Here is a 21,864-nt window from a genome sequence, read left to right on the forward strand (position 1 = left end):
AGGATTCCTATTGGTTTATTTGCTGTGCTGTACAATATAGATATTAAAGTGTTTTCCAAAAGTCCTTGAATGGTAAAACCCTTGCTTTATTATGTTCATGTTTTAATGCTGGTCATGAAAAATAAAGGATTCTCAAAATGTTCTTTATTTTATAATTTGTTCTTGTCTCTCAGCAGATAGTGGTCTGCAAGAGGTTTTAGTCGAACATAAGATCAGTCTGAAGAAGAGATGTGAACGTGTGACTGAAGGAACTGATAAAGAAGGGATTAAAACCCTCCTCAAAAGGATCTACACTGAGCTCTACATCACAGAGGGACAGAGTGAAGAGGTCAATACCCAACATGAGGTGAAGCAGCTTGAGAAAGCTTCCAAGATAAAGACCCTCCATGACACTCCAATCAAGTGCCACGACATCTTTAAAGCCTTACCCGACCAGCAGAATAAAATCAGACCCATCAGAGTCGTTATGACCAACGGAGTCGCTGGCATTGGAAAAACCTTCTCAGTGCAGAAGTTCACTCTGGACTGGGCAGAGGGCTCAAAAAACCAAGATATCACTCTGCTGATTCCGCTTTCGTTCAGGGAGCTGAACTTGATCAGAGATGAGCAGTACAGTCTTCTCAAGCTGCTCCATGTCTTCCATCCAACATTACAGAAGGTCACAGCAGAGAAGCTCTCTGTCTGTAAAGTTCTGTTCATCTTTGACGGCCTGGATGAAAACAGACTTTCTCTGGATTTCCACAACAATGAGGTCGTGTCTGATGTCGCACAGAAGTCATCAGTCAACGTGCTGCTGACAAACCTCATCCAGGGAAATCTGCTTCCCTCGGCTCTCATCTGGATAACTTCCCGACCTGCAGCAGCCAATCAGATCCCTCCTTCATGTGTTGACAGAGTGACAGAAGTACGAGGCTTCACTGACCCACAGAAGGAGGAGTACTTCAGGAGGAGATACAGAGATGAAAAGCTGTCCAGCAGCATCATCTCACACATCAACACATCCAGGAGCCTCCACATCATGTGTCTGATCCCAGTCTTCTGCTGGATCACTGCTACAGTTCTGGAGCACATGTTGACTGCAGACCAGAGAGGAGAGCTGCCCAACACCCTGACTGGCATGTACTCACACTTCATGCTGGTTCAGACGCAGAGGAAGAAGCAGAAGTATGAAGAGGGACATGAGATGAGTCCACAGGAGCTGATGGAGGCCGACAGGGAACTTCTTCTGAAGCTGGGGAGGCTGGCGTTTGAACAACTGCAGAAAGGAAACGTCATGTTCTACCAAGAAGACCTGGAGCGGTGTGGTCTGGATGTCACAGAGGCCTCGGTGTACTCAGGAATTTGTACCGAGATCTTCAGGAGAGAAAGTGTGATCTTCCAGAAAACAGTCTACAGCTTTGTTCATCTGAGCGTCCAGGAGTTTCTGGCTGCAGTCTATATGTACCACTGTTACACCAACAGGAACACAAAGGTAGTGGAGGGTTTCCTCGGGACAGACAATGTCTCATCACTAGATGACTTTTTGGTGAGAGCCATGCAGAGATCCCTTGAAAGTAAAAATGGCCACCTGGACCTGTTTGTCCGCTTCCTTCATGGCCTCTCTCTGGAGTCCAACCAGAGACTCTTGGGAGGCCTGCTGGGTCCAACAGACAACAGTCCAGAAACCATCCAGAGAGTCATCAACAACCTGAAGGAGATGAACAGTGGATCTATCTCTCCTGACAGAAGCATCAACATCTTCCACTGTCTGACGGAGATGAACGACCTCTCAGTTCATCAGGAGATCCAGGAGTTCCTGAAGTCAGAGAACAGATCAGAGAAGAAACTGTCTGTGATCCACTGCTCAGCTCTGGCCTACATGCTGCAGATGTCAGACGAGGTTCTGGATGAGTTGGACCTGGAGAAGTACAACACATCACAGGAGGGACTACAGAGACTGATTCCAGCTGTGAGGAACTGCAGAAAGGCTGTGTAAGTACAGATGTGATTTGCTTCATATATCAGTGTAGATTACTAGTTTGGTTCCTCAAATAAATCACAAACCAACCGTATTATTCTTAAAATAGTGGTCGACCTGCCTATTACAAAAACTTTGTTGGTTGTGTTTGATATGTGCTTTTTTTTGAGTTCCAAATGCTGAGAGTTAAAATATAGATTTTCATTTTTCTCTGGTCAATCTTCCTCTGGGTGATGGACACAATGTGTAAACCTGTTAAAACACATTGAAGGACTTTAGTGTTTTCGATTTTTAAGTATAGTATGAATTTATCACACAATTTAGCAGTATTTTACGATTATATCAATTCAGTTACTTTTTTTTGTTCCATGAATAGATGCTGATCTTATTTAATCACATATACAGATAATATCTGTTTTTTGTTTTGTTTTGTGTTTCACCACTTGTCTTTAGAGTTTATGATAAGCTTTGAGCATTCAGACCCTCTAATCGACTTCAACTTGCACATGTTGATTATTTTGATTTGGGCCCTGTCCAAGCACTATCGATCCAGGCTCCCCTATGAGCACCTGCACATGTGCATGAGATTAATGGCCCTGACATCCTTCCAGCCCAGATTTAAACTCCTGGCAGGACAAGCTAGAGCTCAGTTCTCTCACTGAACAACAGAAAGTGGGGGAGTGGGATAAAAGAGGGAAAGAAAGAGAAGCTAAAACTGTTTAATTGTAATGGTATTGAGCAGGCCCGGTTCTACGGGGGTGCATAAGCATGCATTGCACCCTCAATTGAAATGTTAGTTCTGCATCCTCAATTAGGGAAAGAGGGCGGACTGAATTGTTTTATAAATATACTTTAAAAATATATATGTAATTGCTGTAGTTTTTGCTAAGGTGCTACTCTCTCTCGCTTTCTCTCTCGCTCGCCCGCTCGCTCACCGGCTCCGTGTGTCAGCGTCGCTCAGCGAGTTTTTTCCCCTTTTGTAAGACTGGTGAAAACCGGTCAAGGTACAATCATGTGGACTCGCTATTACCCTGATGTAGACCTATGTGTGAATGTCACAGACATAAGATTGACATGCATCATCACCAATCGCCAGCAGCACTGCCCACAACAGCAAAAAAAAAAAAAATACATTTTGTATGTAGTTTCAATTATCTATATTTTAAGTGTTACATATTCTTAGTAATGGCAGAATTTTATAAATAAAGGTTAATTATTTTAGCAAGATATTTGGATAGTAGCCCCACTAACATTAGCGAAAGCTAGTGGTCATCCGTCCCTCAGTCCAGTTGTTAAGCATCTGGCTGCTAGCAAGTTATGTTGTTTTGTTAATTTTTCTATTCATCTTAACTATATTAAATGTTGACTTTTTCTTTTATTCTTTTCCCCAGAATGCACCAGAATGCTCCGATTACATTTTAAAAACACAAAAAAAATTCTGGGGGGGAAACCCCCAGAACCCCCTACAGGGGTTTAGTTTCTGACAGTTTTTTATGTTAAACAAACATAGTAGGTATAGTGAAGTTTAGAAATTATACATTGAAATATTTCTCAAATTGCATAATTCATTTTTTTTGCACCCCTTCTAATCTCAGATGCATTATGTCATTATGTTCTGCAACTAAGCCTGGTGTTGAGATATATATTTTTTTGAAATTGGTTGAAACTGTTAAAACACTCACAAAGACAAAGGGGACACTGAAGTTGCTGCTATACTTTATTTTATTTTTCAAAAATGAATTATATATTTTATCTTTATTTTAAGATTATTATTATATTTATTTTCACCATTTTATTTTTAAATGCAGCCCTTCTTTTCTATGAAGAGATTAGTTTCAGTTGAGTCAGTTGAACCTCCTTAAATAATACATATATCGTCAGTATTATATATCTGTATAATTGTTTAAAAGTGAGAATAAATATTGTCGAAATGTTTTTGAATTGTTCTTCCTATATTGATCTAACAGTCAGTTGTTGATTACATGCAGACGTTGATACAACTACTAGGCTACTTCACTATATCACACTGAATCATAACGCAAGTTAGACATTATGATGTTCCGGACCTTTGCTTGAGGACATTTTCTCTAACTGGACCTATTTGAATTTTAGTTGAATACCCCTGGTGTAGAGCGTGTCAGGGAGGGCCCATAGGGGAAGGACCAAAGAGAACAAGTGAAGCGGTTGAGGTATTTGGATTCAAATCGCTATCCCAACTGCTATTTTTACCACACATTCTCCCCCCCAGCTTTAATAAGCAGTGATTTATTGACATTTTTTTACTTTAATTTAAGACATTTTTATTTAAGACATTTGTTTACTAGAGATTCAAGTTATTTTCTTATTTTCAAATAGTAATATTTAAAGTAATTTGATTTGTAAGAAATGCAAGTTATTTCTTTCCTGCTGTGTTAGAGAACTTGATTTTTACTTCAAAACAGATAAACAATATCTATTTCAATGTAACCTGAAAATGTATATATTTTATGATAATAAAATAATTATTGTCAACAGTATATTTTAAATGAGAATGTATAAGGTGACAATATTAACATTTAAACCACTTGAACCCAATTACGGTCCAGTCATATACTAGGTGTGGCAGCCAATTTCTCTGTGTGCTGTTGTATTAGTGTGTGGTTATGTTTGTAAATGTTTTACAATTTACGTTTTCAATCACGGGGTGACGTTGTTTAAGGAAGTCACGGTTGATCAGCTGATTGGGTTTTAAATGGTGGAAGCCACCATTCATCAGAGTGTGTGATCATTTGTTTGTTTGAGGGATCTGATTTGTTATTGTTTTATTTATTTTGTTTAAGCTACAGGAGCTTGTCTATTATTTTGCACAGTTCTAAAATAAATGGTTAAACGTGTACTCCTGGCCGACTTTCCTTTTTGATGCACCACCACTACGCGTTGTTTTGTAGATTGCCACTACACTAAGTATTCACCTAGTCTTGTCTCAGTCGTTGATGAAGCTGTTCGACATCAACATTTAATTAATTTTTTTTATATCTTTTTATAATTTAATATGACTTCAAGCAGCTGTTTATGAAAAAAGTGGTGGAATAATACTTTATTTTTATCCAATTTTTTTATTAATCAAAAAATATAATCAACAGATTAAAGGAGAAGTAAGTAAACGGTCCTTTTAGCCAACTTCCTGTCAGTGACTGCAGTCCCCTCCCTCGTCCCTACGTCACCACCACATGAAGGCACTGCCGTCTTCGTCAGATTGTGCCGCGATGGAGAGCAGCGAGTCATATAGCTTCTGTCTTTGTCCGTTTTTTTCAGCTCAGGGAGTTTTCTTGTGTTTGCCGTCTCCAGTAGCGCTCAAATCGACAACTTCACCTGCTCCTCCATTGTAGCTGATTTAGCTCTGCGCGTTCACAGGCACAGAGACCCGCCTCTTTATAGCGATCTGTCTCCTGATTGGATAAGAGCGAGCGGGATTCTCCAAAATTACTGCAAAGCTGAATGACTGATTCCTGTGTTATGAACTGTGCATACTGTTTAAGTGATTGCTATATGAATATAGAGTGATATAACACATATATTAACAAAAAAAATATTGCTTACTTATCCTTTAATCGATTATTAAATAATTGTTAGTTGCAGCTCTAAAATGATTTCACATTGACAGTCTGTGAACATCATGGAAGCCTAAATGTAACTACATTGTGTCTTGATTCATCTGCTAGATTATATCAAAACAGATTTCAGGTCTGCAGGTGTGAGAGAGAGTGATGAGAACTATTGTTTCATGTCAAATTCAAGTGAAATAAGATGAGCTGAACCAAATGATTACAGTCAAAATAAAGTGTCCTCTTTCATAGTTACATATTGTTTTTATATACGTTTCATTACAGACTTTATGGCTGTTGGCTCTCTGAGACTCACTGTGAAGTTGTGGCCTCAGCTCTGAAGTCCAACCCCTCCCATCTCAGAGAGCTGGACCTGATAGGAAACGACCTGGATGATTCAGGAGTGAAGCTGTTTGCTGCACTGGAGATTCCACACTGTAGACTGAAGACTCTGAGGTCAGTTCAACGACTGTAGTTAACATAGTTATTGAATATATTCAATTAAAATCATTTTTGGGGTTATGCCTTTTTTCTTTCAGCTTCCACAGACTCGTTGTGGTCCATCAGTCAGTACCTATGAGGCTGTAGACTGTGTGAGAGATATGAATGAACTTATTGAAGATCTGATGACAGCAGATAGAAACAGGCAGCAGAGAGTTTGAGCTTCTGTATAAACAGAGAGAGAGAGAGAAGTCAGTCAGTCAGTCAGTCAGTCAGTCAGTCAGAGAAAATAAAGACATGAAGTCAAAGCTCAATAAAGGTGAAGTTAGGAACTGTGATCTTCATGTCAGAAACTGATGTGGCTGGTACAGAGACAACAATCAGCTGCTGTGGTGTGGTGTGCATTAAGCCAGAGCTCTGAGAATTAAAATTCATTTAATTCACAAACAAAATATGAAAGAAAATCCTTTTAGTTGTTTTTATGCTTGATTGAGGTGGGTTTTGATTAATTCAAAAAGAATTAATGCGCAAATAATGAAATGGAAACACATGAGTAATAAGAAGTGACTGTGTGAACATTGAACACACGTGACTGATGATGACGTGACATCATAGTCTGGCTCACATGCATGTGCTTATCTGTGTATGTGTCTGAGGGGGGGTATTGCACTTTTCATACAAGCAGAACATTTGCTTGTATGAAAAGTGCTATACAAATAAAGTTTGATTGAGTTTGAGGCGACATATCTTTAATATTTTTGAGTGGCGTTTTTGATGGTGAATTAACAGTAGTTATTTCACTGCCAACCTCTTTTATTTTGCAAGGACACCGTTTCTGCTTCCTGGGCTTAGCTCTGTCCAAGACGATTATTATTGGTTCAGGCCAGCCCACTTTCCACCCCAATCTCAGAAATGAGTGCACTGCCAGCCCATACTGCTAGCTGTAGTTTGGCCTGGCTGTGCGAGACCAAGTGCATCATAATCTCTGCATAATGTCTTGATCATGTCCTTGTAGTCCAGGCATTATATAACCTGACCGTAAAAAAATTGCAACAGAAAAATATTCCAACTGTTTTTGACTCAAGAATATGTAATAAATAACATACTAAAAGTCTTAAGGAGTCCATGTGGTGGAAAGTGGTTTTCTAAGGGGTTTCTTAACCATACCTTTATGCCAATTTTCGGCTTCCTAAAGTACTGTTTTATTGTAGCCAATTGTGCCAAATTGTTAACCTTTTCAGAAAAGCATGAAACTTGGTACACTTATACAGTTTGGGGACCTGAACATTTTCAGATATTTAGCCATTGCAAAATCGAATCAAGGTTGCCATGGCAACCATTTTACTTTCCGCCATAGCCTAATTATGCATTTTTCATCATAACTCCTGAACCAAACATAATAACACATAACAAGTGATGTCTACCCCTATGTTTTCATGGTCAGGGATTACAATGATACCACATACAACATCAGAAACAGTTAATGTCAAAAGTTAAGGGTGAATCTAATGTGTTTCCGAAAATGAAAGCCCAATATCCGAAAACATCGCTGTGACTTTATAATTTGGGCCTATGTTGCATAAACATTGTGTAGCATTTTATGAGTTTTAATTTTGTTCTCTAACGAAGATATAGGCTTCAATGTTTGTAAAATACTATAACAATATAAGAAAACACAAATATAAACTTTTTGCCTTTACTGTTGCACATAGTTGCGACCCCAAAAAAGTTGGTCGCGTACTGACCCCCCAAAGGCCCATTCTGAGCCAGGAAAAACCCTTAATATTTAAAGTAATTCATTTGATTTGTAAGAAATGCAAATTATTTATTTCCTACTGTGTTAGAGAACTTGATTTTTACTTCAAAACAGATAAACAATATCTATTTCAATGTAACCTGAAAATGTATATATTAAATGATAATAAAATAATTATTCTCAACAGTATATTTTAAATGAGAATGTATAAGGTGACAATATTAACATTTAAACCACTTGAACCCAATTACGGTCCAGTCATATACTAGGTGTGGCAGCCAATTTCTCTGTGTGCTCTTTGTGTATTAATGTGTGGTTATGTTTGTACATTTTTTACAATTTACGTTTTCAATCACGTGGTGACGTTGTTTAAGGAAGTCACGGTTGATCAGCTGATTGGGTTTTTAATGGTGGAAGCCAACATTCATCAGAGTGTGTGATCATTTGTTTGTTTGAGGGATCTGTTTTGTTATTGTTTTATTTATTTTGTTTAAGTTACAGGAGCTTGTCTATTATTTTGCACAGTTCTAAAAATAAATGGTTAAACGTGTACTCCTGGCCGACTTTCCTTTTTGATGCACCACCACTACGCGTTGCTTTGTAGATTGCCACTACACTAAGTATTCACCTAGTCTTGTCTCAGTCGTTGATGAAGCTGTTCGACATCAACATTTAATTTAATTTTTTTATATCTTTTTATAATTTAATATGACTTCAAGCAGCTGTTTATGAAAAAAGTGGTGGAATAATACTTTATTTTTATCCAATTTTTTGATTAATCAAAAATATAATCAACAGATTAAAGGAGAAGTAAGTAAACGGTCCTTTTAGCCAACTTCCTGTCAGTGACTGCAGTCCCCTCCCTCGTCCCTACGTCACCACCACATGAAGGCACAGCCGTCTTCATCAGATTGTGCCGCGATGGAGAGCAGCGAGTCATATAGCTTCTGTCTTTGTCCGTTTTTTTCAGCTCAGGGAGTTTTCTTGTGTTTGCCGTCTCCAGTAGCGCTCAAATCGACCACTTCACCTGCTCCTCCATTGTAGCTGATTTAGCTCTGTGCGTTCACAGGCACAGAGACCCGCCTCTTTATAGAGCTCTGTCTCCTGATTGGATAAAAGCAAGCGGGAACTCGAAAATTACTGCAAAGCTGAATGACTGAGAGTCCTTTGTTATGAACTGTGCATACTGTTTAAGTGACGTTTGTATGAATATAGAGTGATTTACAGTTTTTTTCGATCGCTAAAACACAGTGGACACAACTGTAGCTCAATGTGCAAAAGTCTAACTACAGTCTGCACTACCAACAGTCACTGGAGCTGAACAGTTCACTTCACCTGCAAAAAAGGCACATTGCAGCAAACACTATGAACCAGCCTCATTGAGATAACACATACTGTCACTCAGAACATGCTCAGAGTATAAACACTGGCATCGAACCCCAATACACAAATTACAAACTTTTAATCTTTACAGTTTGAATAATTTGAGTTACTTCACACAAATCGCGTTATATTTTCTTTGATGAATGAGTGAAATTCTTTCACATGAAATAGTTTATTTTATAACAAACCATTTTTTTAGATAACAAAAATAAATTAAAATCAGAAATTGCTTCAATAGATACATATTCTGTATATTTTATTGATAACATTTCCAAATGTAGTATGTACCTGTGTAAATATTCTATAATTGTAATACAGAAATCAATTCCTGTAATGTTGTCATTTACTGTAAGGGTGCAACTCTTACATTTTTGTTTGCTTGAAAATTCGTATTACAGATGCAACTTTAGATCTTTGCAGATTGCGTTGCACCCTCAACCCTGCCTCTCTCAATGAGAGACCATGATTCACAACAGGGTCTATCAGTGTTGCCCTTACTGTATTTCATCAGAAATGACAGCGCAATGACTTCTAGGTCTTCCTCCACACATCCAGTCTCACTGCTTCTCTTCTCCCTCCAACAACCTGTCTTCCTATTTTTGAGCTTTCCCTATACTGTACGTATGTTCACTAACAAGTCTAAAACAAGACACCTTCTTAGTGTTTCAGTTGAAATTGCAATCTGCAGTGTTTGAAATGCACTAGGCTGATATCCATTCTGTTTTGAATGTGTGGTTTACAGTTGTGACAGCAGTGTGTTAGCATTTGAACAAAGTGCTAGAAATCCACAGTGTTGTGCAGGCTGTGGCTAAGCCATGAGATAAGTGTGTAAAGTTTTGAAAATTAATCAAAAAAATAATCAACAGATTAAAGGAGAAGTAAGTAAACGGTCCTTTTAGCCAACTTCCTGTCAGTGACTGCAGTCCCCTCCCTCGTCCCTACGTCACCACCACATGAAGGCACAGCCGTCTTCGTCAGATTGTGCCGCGATGGAGAGCAGCGAGTCATATAGCTTCTGTCTTTGTCCGTTTTTTTCAGCTCAGGGAGTTTTCTTGTGTTTGCCGTCTCCAGTAGCGCTCAAATCGACAACTTCACCTGCTCCTCCATTGTAGCTGATTTAGCTCTGCGCGTTCACAGGCACAGAGACCCGCCTCTTTATAGCGCTCTGTCTCCTGATTGGATAAGAGCGAGCGGGATTCTCCAAAATTACTGCAAAGCTGAATGACTGATTCCTGTGTTATGAACTGTGCATACTGTTTAAGTGATTGCTATATGAATATAGAGTGATATAACACATATATTAACAAAAAAAATATTGCTTACTTATCCTTTAATCGATTATTAAATAATTGTTAGTTGCAGCTCTAAAATGATTTCACATTGACAGTCTGTGAACATGATGGAAGCCTAAATGTAACCACATTGTGTCTTGATTCATCTGCTAGAATATCAAAACAGATTTCAGGTCTGCAGGTGTGAGAGAGAGTGATGAGAACTATTGTTTCATGTCAAATTCAAGTGAAATAAGATGAGCTGAACCAAATGATTACAGTCAAAATAAAGTGTCCTCTTTCATAGTTACATATTTTTTTATATACATTTCATTACAGCCTTTCAAACTGTGGACTCTCAGAGACTCACTTTGAAGTTGTGGCCTCGGCTCTGAAGTCCAACCCCTCCCATCTCAGAGAGCTGGATCTGAGTGAAAACGACCTGAAGGATTCAGGAGTGAAGCTGTTTGCTGCACTGGAGAGTCCACACTGTAGACTGGAGGCTCTGAGGTCAGTTCAACGACTGTAGTTTACATAGTTATTGAATATATTCAATTAAAATCATTTTTGGGGTTATGCCTTTTTTCTTTCAGCTTCCACAGACTCATTGTGGTCCATCGGTCAGTACCTATGAGGCTGTAGACTGTGTGAGAGATATGAATGAACTTATTGAAGATCTGATGACAGCAGATAGAAACAGGCAGCAGAGAGTTTGAGCTTCTGTATAAACAGAGAGAGAGAGAGAAGTCAGTCAGTCGCTCGGTCAGTCAGTCAGAGAAAATAAAGACATGAAATCAAAGCTCAATAAAGGTGAAGTTAGGAACTGTGATCTTCATGTCAGAAGCTGATGTGGCTGGTACAGAGACAACAATCAGCTGCTGTGGTGTGGTGTGCATTAAGCCAGAGCTCTGAGAATTAAAATTCATTTAATTCACAAACAAAATATGAAAGAAAATCCTTTTAGTTGTTTTTATGCTTGATTGAGGTGGTTTTTCGTTAATTCAAAAAGAATTAATGCGCAAATAATGAAATGGAAACACATGTGTAATAAGAAGTGACTGTGTGAACATTGAACACACGTGACTGATGATGACGTGACATCATAGTCTGGCTCACGTGCATGTGCTTATCTGTGTATGTGTCTGAGGGGGGGTATTGCACTTTTCATACAAGCAAATCTTCTTGAAAATTTTCATCCGTTTTTTTCAGCTTGGGGTATTCTCTTGTGTTTGCCGTCTCTGGTAGCGCTCGAATCGACAACTTCACCTGCTCCTCCATTGTAGCTGATTTAGCTCTGCGCGTTCACAGGCACAGAGACCCGCCTCTTTATAGCGATCTGTCTCCTGATTGGATAAAAGCGAGCGGGATTCTCCAAAATTACTGCAAAGCTGAATGACTGATTCCTGTGTTATGAACTGTGCATACTGTTTAAGTGATTGCTATATGAATATAGAGTGATATAACACATATTAACAAAAAAATATTGCTTACTTATCCTTTAATCGATTATTAAATAATTGTTAGTTGCAGCTCTAAAATTATTTCACATTGACAGTCTGTGAACATCATGGAAGCCTAAATGTAACTACATTGTGTCTTGATTCATCTGCTAGAATATCAAACCCGATTTCAGGTCTGCAGGTGCGAGAGAGAGCGATGAGAAGTATTGTTTCATGTCAAATTCAAGTGAAATAAGATGAGCTGAACCAAATGATTATAGTCAAAATAAAGTGTCATCTTTCATAGTTACATATTGTTTTTATATACGTTTCATTACAGACTTTCAAACTGTGGACTCTCAGAGACTCACTTTGAAGTTCTGGCCTCAGCTCTGAAGTCCAACCCCTCCCATCTCAGAGAGCTGGACCTGAGTTACAACGACCTGGAGGATTCAGGAATGAAGCTGTTTCCTGCACTGGAGAGTCCACACTGTAGACTGGAGTCTCTGAGGTCAGTTCAACGACTGTAGTTTACATAGTTATTGAATATTTAAATTAAACTTGTTTTGGGGTTATGCCTTTTTTCTTTCAGCTTCCACAGACTCCCATTGTGGTCCATCAGTCAGTACTGATGAGGCTGTAGACTGTGAGAGATATGAATGAACTTATTGAAGATCTGATGACAGCAGATAGAAACAGGCAGCAGAGAGTTTGAGCTTCTGTATAAACAGAGAGAGAGAGAAGTCAGTCAGTCAATCAGTCAGTCAGTCAGTCAGTCAGTCAGTCAGTCAGTCAGTAAAAATTAATTTAATTCACAAACAAAATATGAAAGAAAATCCTTTTAGTTGTTTTTATGCTTGATTGAGGTGGTTTTTGATTAATTCAAAAAGAATTAATGCGCAAATAATGAAATGGAAACACACGAGTAATAAGAAGTGACTGTGTGAACATTGAACACACGTGACTGATGATGACGTGACATCATAGTCTGGCTCACGTGCATGTGCTTATCTGTGTATGTGTCTGAGGGGGGTATTGCACTTTTCATACAAGCAGAACATTTGCTTGTATGAAAAGTGCTATACAAATAAAGTTTGATTGAGTTTGAGGCGACATATCTTTAATATTTTTGAGTGGCGTTTTTGATGGTGAATTAATAGTAGTTATTTCACTGCCAACCTCTTTTATTTTGCAAGGACACCGTTTCTGCTTCCTGGGCTTGGCTCCGCCCAAGACGATTATTATTGGTTCAGGCCAGCCCACTTTCCACCCCAATCTCAGAAATGAGCGTGCTGCCAGACCATTCTGCTAGCTGTAGTTTGGTCTGGCTGTGCGAGACCACATGCATCATAATCTCTGCATAATGTCTTGATCTCCAGATAGCAGTAAACATGGAGAATACTAACTTCTCTGAAAGGACAATAAAAACAGACAAATAACAACCCAAGCCCAACGTAAACTGTTGTTTAGTTTTTTTCAGTTTCCACTTTGTAACATTTACGTATACTTTTAATTACAGACATGTTACGATACGTTGCCTATAGCGCCATCTTCAGCTTCTTCTTTTACTCAACTTTCAAAAGACTTGCGTCACATTTAGATGGAAACATGGCCAGTGTTTGGGATTTAGAACAAGAACAGAGAAAAACACAAGTGAAGAGAGCAACACCTGAGACACAAACAAACAGTACTGCAAGTACATGGTGCGGATTCAGTGCTAATAAAGTATGTTGTTTATTGAAAGTTCTTTTAATTAAGTATTTTTGAAGAAAAAAAATTCTATCAATATTTGTTGGTAAATGGTCAAATCTTTACACTGGCGATTTATTGTAAATGGATTACATTGAATTCCTGAAGTGGAAATAATTATTTAGTTTGTTTATTTTAATCCATTTTCACAAATAATAAAATATAACTGACATTATGATGATCCAAACACAGAAGTCACTGTGATAACTAACTAACTTATATGCAAAATTTAGTCTGCAGTCACAAAATATGTGTTTCCTAGAGAATCATTTAGTAACTTTCCACTTTTAGTTCTTAAACTAAATTAATTTTCATATTTGTTTGGTAAATGGTCAAATCTTTACCCAGAAGATTTATTGTAAATTGATTAAGTTTATTTGCTTAAGTGGAAATATTTATTTATTTGGTTTCAGTTCATTTTAATGTATTTTCACAAATAATAAAATATAACTGTCATCATGATGAACCACAAACAGAGAATAACAAAGTCACTGTGATAAGTTTAGAGAAAAGTTAATTGATTAGGACAAAATGTTTAGCTCAACATTTTAAATAGGGGTGTGAACGTTTACAAAAATGTCTAACCGTGTACACAACAGAATTTTTTTCGTGTACACGGTTAACCATGACGTCATTGTCCTCGTGCGCCCGCCGTCCTGTAGGCGAGCGCACACACATACGCGTTTGTTCGCCTAAACACACAGTTGACATGAACTACGCTCGTTTACACACCTCTTATAATAGGTCCATTCACACACACACACACACACACACACGTTTGCCGTAATTATCGCCCTTCATTAATTTCCTGATTAATATAGCCTATCGCTTTCTACATGTCCACGTTTATGCAGGTTGAACAGGTGTTATAAAGTTCGGGCTACTTACGCACGTAGTTCACGTCAACCGGGTAACTTTAATCTTTAGGTTATCTTTAATCACTGGTCCGTGGCTGTGACTTGAGCCCAAGCACGGCGACTCCCTGTGTGTGTGTGTGTGTGTGTGTGTGTGTGTGTGTGTGTGTGTGTGTGTGTGCTCCGATAAACACACTCACACACACGCCGAGGGACAGACAGATTTGGCAGACTATCTTTTATCCTCCCCAATTAGTTTATTAGTGATGTAAAATAAATAAATGCGTGTCTCCAGAACATATTTAAAAACTTTAAAAAAAAGGAAATTTGAAAAAAAAGAAAAAGAAAAACGGTTCCGTTTATTGATTCTTCCTAAACGGTTATGATTTACTAAATGGTTAGAGGTGTACACGTGCACACCCCTAATTTTAAACATGAACACATCTGATTGGGTTATAATTTAATCTTCTTCTTCATCATTTATTCTTTATTCAGATTGAGTGGCTGCAGTTTGTCAGAGATCAGCTGTGCTTCTCTGGCCTCAACTCTGCAGTCCAACCCCTCCCATCTCAGAGAGCTGGATCTGAGTAGGAACGAGCTGCAGGATTCAGGAGTGAAGCTGCTGTGTGGTTTTCTGGAGAGTCCACTCTGTAGACTGGAGACTCTGGGGTCAGTTCACTGACTCTGTTACTGTTGGAGACATTATATATTTAATTAACATTTTAACCTCACTTCTGTAAAACGTAACTTATATCCAAGAAGTTTTATATTTCCTTTTGTTAATATTTTCATTTAACTTCCGAATTTAGTCTGTAGCTACAAAAGACTTCTGTTTATTAAAAATAAATGTGTAAAATGTTCAATTTAATTTACATTAATATTTTTTTGTCAACTGGCCCCATGTTTACACACAATATTTATTGTAAATGGAGTTGAATTGCTGAAGTGGAAATATTTATTTTGTTTCAGTTTAAATTAGGGCTGTCAAGCGATTAAAAAAATTAATCTATTAATTACAGGCTCTGTGATTAATTAATCTAAATTAATCGCATACTTATATGACACTTTTATACCTGTTTGTAAACAGCTGTATAGCCTACTACAGTTTGTTTCTCTGTCTCTCTCTCTCGCGCGCGCGCTCGCTCTCCGTCTCTCGTAACTTCTGTCTCCTCCCCTCAGCCAGCTTTATACATGAACTAGCGCCGAATTTTCTAAAAAAAACAAGCAGACAAAATTACGACTTTCCATCTCCCACAACAGACAGCGCTGCACTGCCACCATTTCGTAGCCTACTCATAGGCAAAAATATTGACACACACACACACACACACACACGGGGCGGGTGCTAGACAGCTAGCAAACAAAATTGGAGGAAGATTGAGAGATAGGCCTACTGTTTTGAACCTAGCCTGCATTGTTGCACCCACTAAAGGCTGTTACATACTCCGCGAGAAGAAAGAACAAAGTTCTCGGTGACAGAGCTGCGAGAAGTTCTTTCTGGTCTGACATTACATACTTCACGAGAACTCAACTGCCAAACTCCTCACCGCGGCGCATTGTTACCATGGTAATTGAATCAGTAGCGCCAGCTGATTTCACTTCGCTTTCCTCATTGACTTCAGACTGACCAATCACACAATAGTTCTCGGATAAGCTGCGAGAAGAAAGTTCGGCCCGGGTGATGTGTCGAGAACAAGCTGCGAGAACAGCTAAACAAGAGCTGAGAGAAGAAAATTACGTCATTTTCTTCTCGCAGCTCTGTCACCGAGAACTTTGTTCTTTCTTCTCGCGGAGTATGTAACAGCCTTCAATCAATAATGCATGGACACTGCGGAGAATTAAGTAAGATGTCTTCCTACCTTCATGCATCCCATAAACCGTCCATAGAGCCCTCGAGTCGGCCCCTTTCCCCTGCTTCTCTCTTTACCTTTCTCCCTTTAACCCACGCGCCCGGCCCGGCGAGCTACAGGTGCAGCTCCGCACCACTTTTGCACCGGGTCAAAGGGCATTATAGAAGTGCGATTAATCTGCGTACATTTTTTTAATCGCGTTCATTTTTCTGTGATTAATTAATCGAAATTAACGCGTTAATTTGACAGCCCTAGTTTAAATTAAAGTGTTTTTACAAATAATAAAATATAGCTGACATTATCATGATCCACAAACACAGAATGACAAAGTCACTGATAACTGACTTATATACAAACATAACTCGCATCCAAGAAGTTTCATATTTCCTTTTGTTCATATTTGTATTTTTTTATTTAGTCTGCAGTCACAAAATAAGTCTGTTTCCTAGAGAATCATGTAGTAAATTTCTGAAATTAAATACATTTTCTTATTTTTTTGCTAAATGGTCAAATCTTTATACAGAGGATTTATTGTAAATTGATGAAGTTCATTTGCTTTAGTGGAAATATTTCTTCGGTTTCAGTTCATTTTAATTAGTTTTCACAAATTATAAAATATAACTGACATTATGGTGATCCACAAACAGAGAATAACAAAGTCACTGTGATACGTTTAGAGAAAAGTTAATTGATTAGGACATAATAATGTTTAGCTAAACATTTAAAACCTGAACACATCTGATTAGATTATAATTTAATCTTTATCTCCATCATTTATTCTTTATTCAGATTGAGTGACTGCAGTTTGTCAGAGATCAGCTGTGCTTCTCTGACCTCAGCACTGAAGTCCAACCCCTCCCATCTCAGAGAGTTGGAGCTGAGTAAAAACAAGCTGCAGGATTCAGGAGTGAAGCTGCTGTGTGGTTTTCTGGAGAGTCCACTCTGTAGACTGGAGACTCTGAGGTCAGCTCACTGACTCTGTTACTGTTGAAGATCTTATATATTTAATTAACAATTTAACCTCAGTTGTGTAATAACATAACTTGCCACAATTGAACTCAGTTGCTCTTTTTAGTCTGCAGTCACAAAGGACTTTTGTTTATTCAAGAAGCATGTTGTAAATGTTCATTGTTGGTTGTCAAATACAATTTCTATCAATATTTTTTGTAAAAGGTCACATCTTTAAACTGGCAATTTATTGTAAATGGATGAAATGTAATTGCTTCTAGTGGAAATAATGATTTTGTTTTTAATCTATTTTCACAAATTATAAAATATAACTGACATTATGATGATCCAAAAACACAGAATAACAAAGTCACTGTGATAAGGTTAGAGACAAGTTATTTGATTAGAACATAATAATGTTTAGCTAAACATTTAAAACCTGAAGACATCTGATTGGATTATAATTGTATCTTTATCTCCATCATTTATTCTTCATTCAGATTGAGTGACTGCAGTTTGTCAGAGATCAGCTGTGCTTCTCTGGCCTCATCTCTGAAGTCCAACCCCTCCCATCTCAGAGAGCTGGATCTGAGTTGGAACGAGCTGCAGGATTCAGGAGTGAAGCTGCTGTGTGGTTTTCTGGAGAGTCCACTCTGTAGACTGGAGACTCTGAGGTCAGTTCACTGACTCTGTTACTGTTTTACATCTTATATGTTTAATTAACAATTTAACCTCACTTGTGTCAAAACATAACACACATCTATCATTTCATTTTGTTCATATTTGTATAGCTCATCTAAATCTGGTTTGTAGTCACAACATACTTTCTTTCTTAAAGGCCCTGGCAACCCACAGCCATTAATATATGACATTAATGTTGGGTTTCTCTATAAGCTGTTTACAATTATCCAATTAAAAATACATTTTCATAAATATTATAACATTTAGTCTAAAAAACTGCTTTTTTGCTGTCTAGAACATTTTGCAGGGCGGTGTGGGTGTGGGTGTGGGCGTGGCCAATATCATTCTGTAAGGGAACGTTCCCTCAGTCACGGCGTTGAGCAGGTTTAGCCCAGATCAGACCAAAGATTCACCACGCAACGAGACGCAAACTTGAAAATGCTGCACATGCTCACAACGAGCCTGACTGGCAGTTCACACTGCTGCACGGGCTGCGACGGTAGCTGGTTTCCCTAGCAACGGTGAATGCTCTGGCACAGCTGAGAGCCGCAGCTCAGAATCTCTTGCGTCCTGCTAGAAAGTAGCCTAACTTATAGGTTTGCAATTAGTTGTAGCCTATTTTTTCTCACCACAACCGCAACCTATTTAATTGAATCATGCGTCAGTGTTACAATGAAAATATATAAAAAATATCTCTGTCTCGTATTTATTGTTATCTCTTAATAGTTTATTTCCTGTTTAACTTGCAAAAAATCCCCTATCTATTTTAGGAAGATGCATTTATAAAATCAGATTTTTCTGAGGATAGGAGTGGGAATAGAGGGAGAGAGAGAAAACAGGTGAGCTGATGTTGCGATATGCAATTTGAATTAAGAGGGCAAGGAGTAAACTCGTAAAATATAAAAAAGACAATCAAATGAGTTCAAACCAGCCGGCCAGTTGGATCCTAAACATGCAGGCTAAAGTTGTCTGGGCGTGATCAACAGTGTGGAGACCCGCTGTTGAAGTAGGCTACATGCAGACAGTGCTGACACAAAAAAAAAAGCTCAGCCTGCACTCATAACTCGCTACATTAATTTAAAAAAAAGCACCACCAATGCAATATTGTTACATGCAGCGGTGACACATACCGTATTGGTCCGATTATAGGACAGGGCTTTCCCCCTGTGAATAGGTTGTAAAAAGTCGGGTCGTTTTATATTCGGGGTCTAATATTCAGTGTCCAGTAATGAACTGACCGTTACCAGAGCGATCATTCAGCTTCAGGGCTTGTGTCCAACTTTTCGGGTGGAACACTGGCTGTGCTTTCGGAAGCGGTCGGGACAAGTGTGTGTGCGCTGGGAGAGAGAACGATTTGACGAGAGGAAAAAGAGTCACAGGAAATGGCCAAAGAGCTCCACATCCCCAGCACTGAATTCAAAGCCTCAACTCATTATGTTGCGAGTCAACGTGTCAGAGGCACGAATCGGCTCAGCGATCGACTTACAGTGGCTGTTTTGCTGTGGCAGTTGTAGTGAGGAGAGCTTGCCAACTGCGCTGTCCTTTTACGCACCACCTCTGCCTCCGTAATGTTCAGATTTAATCCTTTGCATCAAAGCCCTCATGATAATAAGAATGAGAGGCTTTATTTAAACGTGGTCCATGTGCAGGTGGTGATTATATTAACTGTGTCGGCTGTAGACTGAAACTAACGGAGCGAGCCGGTTGTTTCACTTTACAGTTAGTCGCGCAGTCAGTTTGGGGACATTTCTGTGTATCCAGGCTCGGGACATGCAATCGGAATCCCCGTGATCATTTAGCCTTAAACCACATAGTTTGTCTGCACGGCGGCTCGCGAGGTCTCACTGTGAACGTCACCATCACAGTGTTTCACCGGACGGGGCTTTTAGTGTAGGCTCAGGCGCAATGAGACTGTGTATCTCTTGCGCGGCACCAGAGAGATGGCATAGAATTGTTTTTTTAGAACGTGTGACGATTTAAGCAAGAGACGTAAGCCAAAGTTCGAATCAGAAATTTTCTAACGGTCGTCCCAATGCATTTTAGAATGGAGAACAATCGCGTGACGCCTTAAGCAAGAGATCTAAAGCAACATTCGAATTAGGATTTTTCAAATGGTTGACCAACTGACATGACAGTATGTTTGCAGGGGGTTTACAGCTATTCCTAAAACCTCTCATAGACTCTGGGGTCAGTAACTGTTGGATATATTGTATATTTAATAAACAATTGAACTCAGTTGCTCTTTTAATTGCTTAATTTAGTCTGCAATCACAAACAGAGAATAACAAAGTCACTGTGATAAGTTTAGAGAAAAGTTAATTGATTAGGACATAATAATGTTTAGCTAAACATTTAAAACCTGAACACATCTGATTAGATTATAATTTAATCTTCTTCTTCATAATTTATTCCTCATTCAGATTGAGTCACTGCAGGTTGTCAGAGCTCAGCTGTGCTTCTCTGGCCTCATCTCTGAAGTCCAACCCCTCCCATCTCAGAGAGTTGGATCTGTGTAACAACAAGCTGCAGGATTCAGGAGTGGAGTTGCTGTGTGGTTTTCTGGAGAGTCCACTCTGTAGACTGGAGACTCTGAGGTCAGTTCACTGACTCTGTTACTGTTTGAGATAATAATGTTTAATTAACAATTTGACCTCACTTGTGTCAAAACATAACTTAAATCCAATACGTTTTATATTTCCTTTTGTTCATATTTGTATTTCTAAATTTCGTCTGAAGTCACAACATAAGTCCATTTCCTAAAGAATCATTTAGTACATTTCCACTTTTAGTTCTTAAATTTAATGTATTTTCATATTTTTTGGTGCATGGTCAAATCTTTATACAAAGAAGATTGATTGTAAATTGATGAAGTTTATTTGCTTTAGTGGAAATATTTATTTAGTTTCAGTTCATTTGAATGTATTTTCACTAATAATCAAATATAACTGACATTTATTAGGACATAATAATGCTTAGTAATCATTTGAAACCTGAATACATCTGATTGGATTATAATTTAATATGTATCTCCATCATTTATTCTTCATTCAGATTGAGGGGCTGCAGTTTGTCAGAGATCAGCTGTGTTTCTCTGGCCTCTCTGGCCTCAACTCTGAAGTCCAACCCCTCCCATCTCAGAGAGCTGGATCTGAGTAGGAACGAGCTGCAGGATTCTGGAGTGAAGCTGCTGTGTGGTTTTCTCGAGAGTCCAGACTGTAGCCTGGAGACTCTGAGGTCAGTATGGGGTCAGACTCAGTCCGGCTGGTTCTACAGTATTGTACTAAACACAGGGAGGTTAATGCCTCACTCACATTAGGGCTTTCCCTCCAGTTCTACCTTCCACTGTGTGAGCGTCCCAACCAACCAATAGGAGCAGCTCCTGGAGCATCAAGCATGAGACCCCTCCCAGCCAAGTGTTCAGAAGCCCCTCTACAGGGAATGAGATCAGATCAGACACTTTATTCATCCAGAGGGGAAATGTTGTGCTGACGTTGTAATGCAAAGTAGGAACAGTTCAAATATAAACTATCAATGAGGAGCAAATCCAACATTTAGACAATGTGAATAAAACAGGTTAACAGTTCATAGATATGTCTGGTCATCTAATAGCTGAGCCTAGCACAACAAATCAGTGGTTTAACGTCCTGAGTGCAGTTTCTCCTTAAAGTGTAACTGAACCCTTTTACTTGTTTTTTGAGATAGAAGCTGAATTAAATGACTCTGTTGTTAAGGAACACATACAGTCACATGAAAAAGTTTGGGAACCCCTCTCAGCCGGCATTATAATTGACTCTGCTTTCACAAAAAAAATATAAAAGTGGTATGTCTTTAATTTACCAGGAACAGCTAAGTACTGGGGTGTTTTCCAAACAAAGATTTTTTGAAAAGCAGTATTTGGTTGTATGAAATAAAATAAAATGTGAAAAACTGGCTGTGCAAAAATGTGGGTAC

At 38.7% G+C, this 21,864-nt stretch overlaps 2 protein-coding genes across 13 annotated transcripts in view; one reads left to right on the forward strand and one right to left on the reverse strand.

The window, feature by feature from the left end:
- Positions 1–21,864, reverse strand: part of LOC307260013 (uncharacterized protein) — a 491,510-nt gene that overhangs the window by 435,343 nt on the left and 34,303 nt on the right. The window lies entirely within an intron of this gene.
- The window catches only part of LOC307260010 (NACHT, LRR and PYD domains-containing protein 12-like), a 78,030-nt gene that overhangs the window by 40,875 nt on the left and 15,291 nt on the right, over positions 1–21,864 (forward strand). For 6 of the 10 annotated variants that reach the window (XR_013845171.1, XR_013845172.1, XM_080040112.1 and 3 more), the window contains 9 exons: positions 174–1,971; positions 5,827–5,997; positions 10,732–10,902; positions 12,172–12,342; positions 14,930–15,103; positions 17,074–17,247; positions 17,733–17,906; positions 20,334–20,507; positions 20,965–21,147. Coding sequence is in view for 8 of the 10 variants with exons in the window: in XM_080040112.1 (XP_079896238.1) it covers positions 174–1,971; positions 5,827–5,997; positions 10,732–10,902; positions 12,172–12,342; positions 14,930–15,103; positions 17,074–17,247; positions 17,733–17,906; positions 20,334–20,507; positions 20,965–21,147 (3,190 nt within the window). In the remaining 2 variants the exon portion in view is untranslated. The remainder of the gene's footprint in view (positions 1–173; positions 1,972–5,826; positions 5,998–10,731; positions 10,903–12,171; positions 12,343–14,929; positions 15,104–17,073; positions 17,248–17,732; positions 17,907–20,333; positions 20,508–20,964; positions 21,148–21,864) is intronic. The other 4 variants (XM_080040111.1, XM_080040114.1, XM_080040115.1 and 1 more) reach the window with 4 other exon arrangements.

Source organism: Ammodytes marinus, assembly GCF_949987685.1.
Source record: "Ammodytes marinus genome assembly, chromosome: 13".
NCBI lineage: Eukaryota > Metazoa > Chordata > Actinopteri > Uranoscopiformes > Ammodytidae > Ammodytes > Ammodytes marinus.